General features: G+C 41.7%; 1 protein-coding gene across 1 annotated transcript in view; it reads left to right on the top strand.

Moving 5' to 3' along the window:
* Nucleotides 1–8,853, top strand: part of capns1b (calpain, small subunit 1 b) — a 23,766-nt gene extending 14,913 nt beyond the window's left edge. Inside the window, exons 6-11 of the mRNA XM_028573419.1 lie at nt 634–698; nt 2,860–2,928; nt 3,068–3,146; nt 3,782–3,898; nt 5,561–5,619; nt 7,941–8,853. Coding sequence (XP_028429220.1) covers nt 634–698; nt 2,860–2,928; nt 3,068–3,146; nt 3,782–3,898; nt 5,561–5,619; nt 7,941–7,967 — 416 coding nt within the window. The 3' untranslated portion in view covers nt 7,968–8,853. The remainder of the gene's footprint in view (nt 1–633; nt 699–2,859; nt 2,929–3,067; nt 3,147–3,781; nt 3,899–5,560; nt 5,620–7,940) is intronic.
* Nucleotides 8,854–12,500: the final 3,647 nt, after the last annotated feature.

Raw genomic sequence — 12,500 nt, 5'->3', positions numbered from 1 at the left:
GATTATCGGCCGTGGGACAGTCTGGCGAGGTCAGTGACTCAAATCTGTTCGGTGTGTCCCGTGCCGTCGTCAGTCTGGGGGGCTGTCGGCGTTCATTTTGGCCGACCTGACATGTTCAGTCGGCGGCAGGGCCGTCGGGACTCACCCGGAAATGACGAGCGGAATGAGGTGACTAGAGTCTCTCAAAATCTGATGAAAATCTTCTAAACTGACCTTTGTTGAGCTGAAATGAAGACAGATTCAGCAACTGCAGGGCCTATTTCTCACTTAAAATGTTTTCAGAAACACGTTTCAGTGAACTATTTTAGTACAATATGAGATCGTATTCTGAACGGCCGCCATGACAGTCCAGCTCTGAATTTCCGGAGAAAACAAACCCATGTGACGCGTTCGTCCAATCAGCTGCCGGTTTTCATTTCTTGGGCAACAATGCTGTTGTAGAAATTTATTACGTCTCCTCTCGTCTTTTTGGTCTGTTCTCTGGCAGTTTTTTGGACCTCGGGGACGCGACTGATCATATCGACGGGGTTTTCTGTCAACGGTCGGCCGTCGGCTATATGTGTCTAGACCATTAGCTGCAAAAACGTTTTGGGGGTTATTTCTTCAGGATGCATTTTTATTTGTTCGTTTCAGGCGGAGACCTGAAGACGGACGGTTTCAGCATCGAGTCCTGCAAGAGCATGGTCGCTGTCATGGACGTATCCTTTCATCAAATATGGTGCCAACACCATGCAGTACTGGTGATACTCAGTACTACTGTATGTCAGTAGTAGTAGTAGTAGTAGTAGTAGTAGCTGATATGATGAAGACTGGGGGGGTGAAGGGGTTGAGGAGGGGCGCATCCGTTCCCACTAAAAAGCGTGATTCATGGTTCTGCGGAGGCTCCATGCAGAGCAATCTCGGTAGCCTACAGAAGTGGCCTGAAGTTTGGTTACACTTTACTTGAAGGTATCTACATAAGAGTGACATGATATGACAGTGTCATGAACGCATGACACTGTCATGACACATGAACCCTAACCCTAACCCTAACTCTAACCCGGACCATAACTTGTCATGACAAAACCGAATGACACTTACTAAAAGAAGCGTTATGTCATAAATGTTGATAATGTTAATGACACGTTCATGACAGCATCATGTCTCTCTTATGTAGATACCGTCAAGTAAGTGTGAAGTTTATACTTGTGCGTTAGTGTGTGCGTCGATCTCTTTTGAGAGAATAGCAGGGTGTGTGTGTGTGTGTGTGTGTGTACCTGTTTTACTATATCCATGGGGTCCAAAAACCGGAGAATATGGTATACTTGTGGGGTCTGCACAGCCTTGTGGGGACCAAAATGCTGGACCCCACAAGGTTAAAGGGCTCTTTGAGGGTTAAGACTTGGTTTTAGGATTAGGGATATAATAAGGGTATGGTTAAGGTGAGGGTAAGGGTTAAGGTTAGGCATTTAGTTGTGATGGTTAAGGTTAGGGTTAGGGTTAAGGTTAGGCATTTAGTTGTGATGGTTGAGGTTAGGGTAAGGGTAAAGGTTAGGCATTTAGTTGTGATGGTTAAGGTTAGGGTAAGGGTTAAGGTTAGGCATTTAGTTGTGATGGTTAAGGTTAGGTAAGGGTTAAGGTTAGGCATTTAGTTGGGATGGTTAAGGTTAGGGTTTAAGGTTAGGCATTTAGGATGGTTGAGGTTAGGGTAAGGGTTAAGGTTAGGCATTTAGTTGTGATGGTTGAGGTTAGGGTAAGGGTAAAGGTTAGGCATTTAGTTGTGATGGTTAAGGTTAGGGTAAGGGTTAAGGTTAGGCATTTAGTTGTGATGGTTAAGGTTAGGGTAAGGGTTAAGGTTAGGCATTTAGTTGGGATGGTTAAGGGAGGGTGGGTTAAGGTTAGGCATTTAGTTGTGATGGTTAAGGTTAGGGTAAGGGTTAAGGTTAGGCATTTAGTTGGGATGGTTACCGCGGGAGACCGCAGTTTTTCCACTCGCAGATCAGTCTGGCATCTTGAGGCAGAGAAAATTTGGAGCCGTTAGCCAAACGACCGGGCCAATCAGCGTTGGTTTTGAGGTGGGTTAGGTGGTGATAGACCGATGGTTTATCCAATCAGCTAACCAGTATTATCAGCCAGCGGTAGCCCTAATTCTGTTAGCCGCTCGCTAATGCTTTTTTTCTCTTGGATCCTTCTTTTGGAATATGGTCCGGGAACCTGAAATGGTGTCTTTTGTTCCTAAATTCTCGTTACACAAACGGCAAATCTCCTTTACCGACATGTTGCTTGCATGCTGAGCTTACGAGCTATGCTTTGCCTGCAGCAGCAGGGGCGGGCTTGTGGTTGTATTTTCATAGGCTTCGTGGATCTGATTGGTTGATTTGGCCCGTCTATCACCAACATAGGTGATAAACAGATGGTTCATCCAATCAAATAACCAGTATTTTCACCCCTTCCCAAAAGTTCACCAACGGAAAGTTCCCAGATGGATATGCCGATTAAATGCGAAGCAATCCATCTGGCGGAGTCAGGTTAAGGGTAAGGGGCTAGGGAATGCGTTATGTCAATGATGGGTCCCCACAAAGATAGTAAAACATACGTGTGTGTGTGTGTGTGTGTGTGTGTGTGTGTACTTTCTGTACATTAGGCCTACCCTCTTTTCTCTTCTGAGTGTATAGCGGTTGTACGAAAAGTGTGTTTGTGAGGCGAGTGTCTTCACGAGTTTACTCTCTACTCTCGGTGTGTGTGTGTGTGTGTGTGTGTGTGTGTGTGTGTGTGTGTGTGTGTGTGTAAAGCTTCGTAAGCAACACGTGTAATCAGACAGTAAGAAAATGTCTATGTCCTCGCTGTGTTCTGTTTGACCTTTGACCCGACTCCCTTCAGAGCGACAGCACAGGTAAACTGGGCTTCGACGAGTTCAAATACATGTGGAACAACATCAAGAGATGGCAGGTCAGTTCTGTAAGCCGATAATCAGTCGCTGTTTGGCTCGGTTGAGGGTTCAATTCCTCGTGTCAGTCGGTGGATACAAAAAATACTCATGAAACCAACAGCAAGGATGAATTCTGTTTTGCTGTTTTATTGTCTCCAGGCTGTGTATATCAAATTTGATGCCGATAGGTCAGGAACGATCTCGTCTAACGAACTGCCGAAAGCCTTCCAAGCTGCAGGTGAGAAGCTGTGTGGGTGGGTGTGGGTGGGTGTGTGTGTGTGTGCGCGCGTTTAAGTGTGTTTGTGCGTTTGTGTGTGTGTTTGTTTGTGTGAACAGAGTGTAAAGTTTCAAACTAATTGCGTGTGTGTGTGTGTGTGTGTGTGTGCGGGCGTGTGTGTGTTTGCGTGCGTGCATGTGTGTGTTTGTGCGTGTGTGTATGTGTGTGTGTGGGCGTGTGTTTGTGCACTTGTGTGTGCGTGCACGTGTGTGTGTGTGTGGGGGGGCATGTGTGTATGTGTGTGTGTGTTTGTGAGTGTGTGAACAAACATTGTAAAGTTGCAAACTAACTGTGTGTGTGTGTGTGTGTGTGTGTGTGTGTGTGTGTGTGTGTGTGTGGGGGCATGTGTGTGTTTGTGTGTGTGTGTGTGGGCGTGTGTGTGTGTGTGTGTGCACGTGTATGTTTGCGTGTGTGTGTGTGTGTGTTAACAGTGTAAACTAATTGTGTGTGTGTGTGTGTGTGTTTTTGCGTGTGTGTGTGGGCATGTGTGTGTGCGTGTGTGGGGCATGTTTGTGTATGTGCACGTGTGTGTGTGTTTGTGAGTGTGTGAACAAACATTGTAAAGTTGCAAACTAACCGTGTGTGTGTGTTTGCAGGTTTCCCCCTGAACGACGACCTCTTCAAGCTGATCATCCGTCGCTACACCGACGAGAACGGCACCATGAACTTTGACAACTACATCGGCTGCCTGGTGCGACTGGACGCCATGTGCAGTGAGTCCCTCTCCTTCCTCCGTCACTCACAAAACGCTCCCCGTGGCGACGGAACAAGCGGCTGGTAACGGCCGACATTTATGGTGCGTTCTTGTTGTCCACCGAAGTCGATCTACGAGTCGTTTTCCGGAGTTACGAACCGGAAGTTGCAAGAAGAACGCCCCGAGGTCGTATATATACGACACGTCAAGTCGTCTGAACTCGGAGGACCCCGAGTTCACTTTCAAAGATGGCTACGTCGTACATCGCGGTTTTCTACAATTTTAAGCACTTTTGTCGTTGTTGTAACCAAATGAAGAAGTGGTACACATAGTGCTGTATACTGCTACCTATAGACATGTCTCTATAGTCTTATTAGGAGTTAAACATAGTGCTGTATACTGCTACCTATAGACATGTCTCTACAGTCTTATTAGGAGTTAAACATAGTGCTGTAGACTACTACCTATAGACATGTCTCTACAGTCTTATTAGTAGTTAAACATAGTGCTGTAGACTACTACCTATAGGCATGTCTCTACAGTCTTATTAGTAGTTAAACATAGTGCTGTAGACTACTACCTATAGGCATGTCTCTACAGTCTTATTAGGAGTTAAACATAGTGCTGTATACTGCTACCTATAGACATGTCTCTACAGTCTTATTAGGAGTTAAACATAGTGCTGTATACTACTACCTATAGACATGTCTCTACAGTCGTATTAGTAGTTAAACATAGTGCTGTATACTGCTACCTATAGACATGTCTCTACAGTCTTATTAGGCCTGATTAGTTATTTTGTAGCTTGTGCAGCTGAAATTGGCTAGAGACGTTTGGTTGCTATATGACAACAATGGCTTTAAGCCGAGTCTTGAGCAGAAAGCAGAACAGTAGCCTAACGTTAATGAAAACGTAATTTTCATGTATCAAACTGTGAAATATATTTGTGTAATATGTCAATAACTGGGTGAATAGAATCCTAAATGTTACTAAAAATTTTACAAAAATCCATCTTTTCTCTGACTTGTATCGTGTGACAAAAAGAACGCAACAACCCGCGGTTATTCGTTTTTCGACACGGATGTGACGTCACACTCGAGCTACTAGTTGCGATTACAAGACAAAAAGAACGCACCATAAGTAGTAAACGTAGATTCTTTCCCTTTCTTTTTTTCGACACTTTTTTTGGCTCTTGTTATTATTAAATGTTTTCTGATGCTTTTCTGTTTGACATTTTTGTTTGTTTGTTTTTACTCATGACGCCTCATTTTAGAGTTTTTTCGTGACTAATTTTATCATCTCTCTCTTTCCTTTTATATAAAAACCTGCACAATCACATGCACAACTTGGCTTTGCAGTTAATCTCTTAAGTGCTATGTGTTCTTTTAGCAACCAAATATTTAAAACATTTTAATTATATAACATCAAGTAGACAACAAGAATTTAATCACAAAGCATTTTCAATTTGGGCTATCCATCTTTTCGACTAAAATGAAGCAATAATCGGTTTTTATTTGTTTAAATATTAACGTTACTCTGTGTGTGTAACTCATTGTTTATACTATGTGTGTGTCCGTGTGTGTGTGTGTGTGTATTTATACTGTGTGTGTGTGTGTGTGTGTGTGTGTGTGTGTGTGTGTGTGTGTGTGTGTGTGTGTGTGTGTGTGTGTGTGTTCTGCAGGAGCCTTTAAAACTCTGGATAAAGACAACACTGGCACCATCGATCTGGACATCAAGGAGGTAAAACACAGTCGACTGAACTGAACTAAGAAAATCATTCATAAATGTCACTGCAACATTACAACAATAAGTTCATAACTTAGGCTATGTTCCAGTTACATATTTAGATGATCACAACAACATATCACTTCAACATTTTACTGCACACTACATACTTTTACTTAATTTGCTAAAACCAGAGGTGGAAAGAATACAAAAAAATCTACTTAAGTAAAAGTACCATTACTTTGAGGAACTTTTTACTGAAGTACGAGTTAAATTACCGGTATAAAAATGTTACTTTTTAACAGTGCAGGGAAGATACTTTATTTATAGTGATATTTATTTAATCTGATGTCTGATTTATATTTATTTCATTAAATCACAGTCTTTTGTGATTTGATATGTGCACAAAGCCGCTTTCCATTGGAGTTTGTTGACAGATATAAATTATGTTGACGCTACGTTGTGCTATTTCATTTTGCGATTACTTTTTTATTAAATATTGAAGTGCATAAGTGTTGTTGGCACGGCTGGCTGAGAGGTTCTATATCCATGGTGGCACTGAAAGGGGGATTTCAATCTTGCATGTTTTGTTTTGTTCGCACCCTGTATATTAGGGATGCACCGAATCCAGATTTTTGGGGTTCGGCTGAATCCTGAACCCCCTGGTTGGGATTGTGCTGACTCCTCCTCCCATCCTCAGTCCATGAACCCAGTAAACACATGAATGAAGTAAACTGTGACTTAGGGCTGTCCTCGACTAAAGAAATTCTTAGTCGACTAACACTTATACAATTTTGTCGACTAATCGATGAGTTGATTTAATTGACAGAGCTGTGCGCTTTGAGAGGTGGTTAAGACTAGAAAAGCACAATATAAATGTAGTTAATTAACCATCTGTAAAACTGAGTTTCTCCACAATTAATCCTGCAAAAGCACCACTTTAACTCTTGTGTTTACCATAAATGTGCTTATAAGTTTCTTGGAAAGGAGTAATTAAGCATGAGTAAGCATAAAAAATGACTAATAGACTAAAGAAATCTTAGGCGACTAAGACCAAAACTACCGATTAGTCGACTAATCGACTAAGAGGTGGCAGCCCTACTGTGACTGTCCTTCCTTTGCCGTACCTGAAGTTGCTGCATTCTGGCTGCTGTCTGGAGATTCCTTCACGCACAACTCGTATTCTTTCGGACGTTTCATACACAAATGTTGTAAGAGCGGCCATGTTGTGTATAGTTTAGGGTCCTCGCCACCACCAGACCAATCAGCATTGAACAGATTGAACATGTAGCTGGACTTGAACGGCCTTCTTTTGACTGAAAGTACTGCCAAACAAAAACTTTTTCTGCTCACCAGTTCCATGTCCACTTTCTCCCAGCCTGCTGCATTGAACGCTTCAACTACGTAAACACCTTCCGGTAATCAACGGCGCCGTCATTACGGCGACCAGCGTAGAACAAGCGTAGGGTTCGGTTCGGTGGGAAACAGTTCTGAGGTTCGGAAGAAACCCAACCCCGTCAAAAGCCCAATATTCAGCCGAATCTGAAGCTGAATTCTGGATTCAGTGCATCCCTACGGTAGCCTGACAAGCCAGACTCACATCGAGATGACCCTGCTGCCACTAGGGTGCCTCTAGATTTCTAGGCTATCCCTATGGTGTATACAGTACAGGCCAAAAGTTTGGACACACCTTCTCATTCAATGCGTTTCCTTTATTTTCATGACTATTTGCATCGTAGATTCTCACTGAAGGCATCAGAACTATGAATGAACACATATGGAATTATGTACTTAACAACAAAGTGTGAAATAACTGAAAACATGTCTTATATTTTAGATTCTTCAAAGTAGCCACCCTTTGCTTTTTTTGATAACTCTGCAAACCCTTGGTGTTCTCTCAATGAGCTTCATGAGGTAGTCACCTGAAATGGTTTTACCTTCACAGGTGTGCTTTGTCAGGGTTCATTAGTGGATTTTTTTCCCCTTCTTAATAAAAAAGCAAAGGGTGGCTACTTTGAGGAATCTAAAATATAAGACATGTTTTCAGTTATTTCACACTTTTTTGTTAAGTGTATAATTCCATATGAGTTCATTCATAGTTTTGATGCCTTCAGTGAGAATCTGCAATGTAAATAGTCATGAAAATAAAAAGGAAACGCATTGAATGAGAAGGTGTGTCCAAACTTTTGGCCTGTACTGTACATCTTCCACCTCTGGAAATTAGGCCCCTTGGCATTTCATGACTGAAATAAACAGGTGCTCACGTAACGTTTTGACATATATTTTCAGTGCAGAGCTCCCGTGACATTAACGCTGTCTCTGTCTCTGTCTCCCAGTGGCTGCAGCTGACCATGTATTCATGAGGCGGAGGCGGGAAGCTGCTCTTCTTTTCATCTCATCCCTTTCTCCCTCTCATTACATGTGTGCAAGGGCGTAGGTTTAGTTTCAACATTGGGGGGATTGGACACATTATTAACCCTGGATCTAGGGGCACAATACATCTGCACAATACATACTTTCACTTTAAGTACTTTAAATCCATTTTGCTAAAAAAAACAGAGGTGAAAAAGAATACCAAAAACTATTCCACTTAAGTAAAAGTACTATTACTTTGAGGAACTTTTACTGAAGTACAAGTTAAATTATCAGTAAATTGACTTTACAGCAAAGCACTTTGCAATGATAAAAAAACATTAAAAAAAACCTGACATTTTGTGTGTAGCTCCAGTAAAAATAAAGAACATTTTGTGTTATATTCAATTCTCTCATATAACGCTGCTCAGTCAGTAAACTTACAAAAATAAATGTCCAAAACAACAGTGACCATGTGGACTTAATCTCCCAAAAACCAATCATATATTTTGAAGGGGACAAATCTACCTCTTCTAAATACTGTGGGGGGGGGAACATGTCCCCTGCCTTCCCCCCACCCCCACCTTAATCTACGCCTATGCACATGTGTCTGTCTGAAACCCCGTTGTCTCTAGAGTAACAGGAAGCAAAATGTCGGCGCAGAGCTAAAGTCAAAGATAAAGAAAAGAAAAATCAAACTGGGACCAAAGATGTTGCTGTTGCACTGTCCTGTCCTGCTGCTGCCAGGCGGTGGCACTATAACATTCCCATGTTGTGACAATAAAGTTGAATCTAATCTAATGTTACAGATTTCTATATGTAAATGTGTATTGCCAATTTTGAAAAGGTCTTGATTTTTATCCGAAACTGAATAAATTGACAAAACTGACGTTTAAAGTGGTGTTTGGTGCCAGTTTGTGGATCTGACCGCTCTTCTTCATGTAAGTTTATGCCTTTTTCTCTACGTGTCAGTTTCTTTTTTTCTTCTTCTCCAAATCAGTTCAGCAGTTGTGGAATTATCAGCTTTATTTAGCATTTCAGATTCACACCATATACAGTACAGGCCAAAAGTTTGGACACACCTTCTCATTCAATGCGTTTCCTTTTTATTTTCATGACTATTTGCATCGTAGATTCTCACTGAAGGCATCAAAACTATGAATGAACACATATGGAATTATGTACTTAACAAAAAAGTGTGAAATAACTGAAAACATGTCTTATATTTTAGATTCTTCAAAGTAGCCACCCTTTGCTTTTTTTGATAACTCTGCAAACCCTTGGTGTTCTCTCAATGAGCTTCATGAGGTAGTCACCTGAAATGGTTTTACCTTCCCAGGTGTGCCTTGTCAGGGTTAATTAGTGGAAGTTTTTCCCCTTCTTAATAAAAAAGCAAAGGGTGGCTACTTTGAAGAATCTAAAATATAAGACATGTTTTCAGTTATTTCACACTTTTTTGTTAAGTACATAATTCCATATGTGTTCATTCATAGTTTTGATGCCTTCAGTGAGAATCTACAATGTAAATAGTCATGAAAATAAAAAGGAAACGCATTGAATGAGAAGGTGTGTCCAAACTTTTGGCCTGTACTGTGTATGTGTGTGTGTGTATATAAAATATATATATATATATATATATATATTAGAGCTGTCAAAATTAACGCGTTAATTTTTGCGTTAATTTTTTAATATTTAACTCGTTAAAAAAAATTAACGAAATTAACGCAGCTGTGTTTGTTTACTTCATGTGGCAGCTGAGAAACGTAATATGTCTCCATAACACCAGGCGGCGCTACTCTGTATTGTTGCCCAAGTAATGAAAACCGGCAGCTGATTGGACGAACGCGTCACATGGGTTTGTTTTCTCCGGATATTAAGAGCCAGACTGTCATGGCGGCCGTTCAGAATACGATCTCATATTGTACTAAGATAGTTCACTGAAACATGTTTCTGAAAACATTTTAAGCGAGAAATAGGCCGTGCAGTTGCTGAATCTGTCTTCATTTCAGCTCAACAAAGGTCAGTTTAGAAGATTTTCGTCAGATTTTGAGAGACTCTAGTCACCTCATTGCGCCGCCATTTCGGTGAGTCCCGACTGCCCTGTCACCGACTGAACTCTCGGCTCGTTGGAGATGAACTGAACTCTCGGCTCGTTGGAGATGAACTGCTCCTCGCCTGTAAAGTAGACGAGAGCAGGCGACAGCAGCCGGGACGGTGACAAAAATCTGCTCTCAAGTCAGACAGTTTCTAGCCGTTTCCAGCAGCCTTCAGCAGGACTAAATAAGCCAAATTGTTGCTGCTGTTGTTCTGAAAGATATTAAACATTCTGAACTTAGCAGAACCTTTCCTTGTTTGTTTTTTTCTTCATATTTGCAAAGTTAAATGATTTAGCATTTAAATATCCATTATTATAAGCTTCAGTCTCAATTTAAAAAAGCGATTAATCGCGATTAATTACAGCAAATTGTGCAATTAATTAGTTAATTTTTTTTTATCGATTGACAGCCCTAATATATATATATCTATATATATATATATATATATATATATATATACTGTATGTATGTATATGAAGACGACGAAGAAGTCTCGATCTAAAATCTGACTTGATTTTAGAAAGTAAGAGAGAACTGACTGCTGGGGAGGGTTTGTTGGAGTCGCTACCGCTGTCGGTACAGAATGCTTAGCTTAGTGTTATCTAAAAGGTTTTTGGAAAATGAATAGTTTGTGTGCGCATTTCTTATATGTGCCAACAAATGTCGATCTATACTTCAAAGACCATCGTTACCTTTGGATAGGGACAGGCTAAAGTTGTGGCTAGTTGCACGGTGCTACGTTACAAATGGATCCTAAAGGTTCTGACACACCAACCCTATGGCTGACCTTCGGCAGAAAAGGCAGTCGGACTGATCAGGCTCCCCGAGTTGGTCAAAAAAGTGCCTCAGAACACACCGAAGCGATGCCGACTTGAGCGTACGTTCTGCGCGAGACGTAATACGTCTCCATAACAGCAGGCGGTGCTAATCTGTGTTGTCGCCCAAAAAATGAAAACCGGCAGCTGATTGGACGAACGCGTTGCGTGGGTCTGGATGCTCCCGAATTTTTACAACCGAGCATAACAGCGGCTCGTTCGGAATATGATCTCATATTTTACGTAGATAGTTGACCAAAACCTGTTTCTGAAAACATTTTAAGCGAGAAATAGGCCGTGCAGTTGCTGAATTTGTCTTCATTTCAGATGAACTAAGGTCAGTTTAAAAGATTTTCGTCAGATTTTGAGAGGCGTTAGTCAGGCTCATCCTGCTCGTCATTTCCGGGTTAGCACTCCACCAATCGGATTGGCCATTGAGTCCGATTGCCCGCCGACGGCCCCTCCGACTGACAACGGCACGGAACACACCGAACAGACTCGAGTCACCGACCTCGCCAGACCTGTCCGACGGCCGATTATCGGGTTGGTGTGCAGGGCCTTAATCTTTACAGTCAATGGTCTGAACTCTGCAGTAACCATTTTGACCGGGGATGAGCTAGCCTACTGCCAGCCAAAAGAGGAGAAGAAATTCTAAACCAGAGTGCAATTCTCTGAAGAAAAAAAGAGCTGCAGGCAATGCTATTAGCTAAAGGTAACGGTTGGTTAGCTAGCTAACGTGACACACAAAAGCATGGCAGGATAACGGCACCTTCTCCATCTAATAATATTGTCAGACATTCATAATAATAACTACCTGAACCTGTCAGTGGAAAAAAACTGCACTTTGTTCATTGCATTGCAGCCAGGTGTTATGCAGAGTTTTGCATGCCCACCTTAAATTGCATCCACCTCGCGGGCAGCAAGTAAATGCAACTACTTAGTCTAATAAGACATTGATGACTCTAAACATTCAAAAAATATAGACTTCAGATTACTATTGATGAACATGACAAAGAAGATAATGTTGTTTTTTTTAACCGGAACTTGTGGCTTAAAAATCTTAACGTTAGTTTCCCTTTGGGATGCACTTCTCGGCACAAAACCTGTTTGGGCAAGCGTTGTAAACCGTTGTTCCCATTTCACAACATAGGGAACCACAAGTGTCTACACCACACCTGCCAACACTCCCGTTTTTCCCGGGTTTCTCCTGTTTTTTAGCCCTATGTCCCGGACCCCTCCCGGTTATAAATAATCCAAGGGGGTAAGCCAGCCTCCGCAAAGTGTACCTACTATTGAGCCATTTTGATGCTAATAAGCCATCATATTGAAGGCAGGGGACTACAGATGAAAAATAGCCTTTTGGCTAATTCTGGCTTTTTTAACCCATGGGAAATCATGTGTTTTATTAATTTGCGCTGTCCCCTTTCATAAAATAAACTAAACTCAAACCCGCCGTTAGCATCCCATTGACTCCCATCCATTTTGACATCCATCTATTTGTCTGTTGTTTATTTCTAAAGAAACTCAACAATGTATAAAAGGCTCCATTACCTTGTACCTCACGTTATGGCTCCGTAGCAGACGCTTTTGTAAAAATATGCTAACGATTGTGTCATGACCTGCCAACACTCCC

Source organism: Perca flavescens, chromosome 3 (genome assembly GCF_004354835.1).
Source record: "Perca flavescens isolate YP-PL-M2 chromosome 3, PFLA_1.0, whole genome shotgun sequence".
NCBI classification, from domain to species: domain Eukaryota; kingdom Metazoa; phylum Chordata; class Actinopteri; order Perciformes; family Percidae; genus Perca; species Perca flavescens.
The sequence above is the reverse complement of the archived record's forward strand: the minus strand, read 5'-3'. Positions and strand labels throughout refer to the sequence as shown.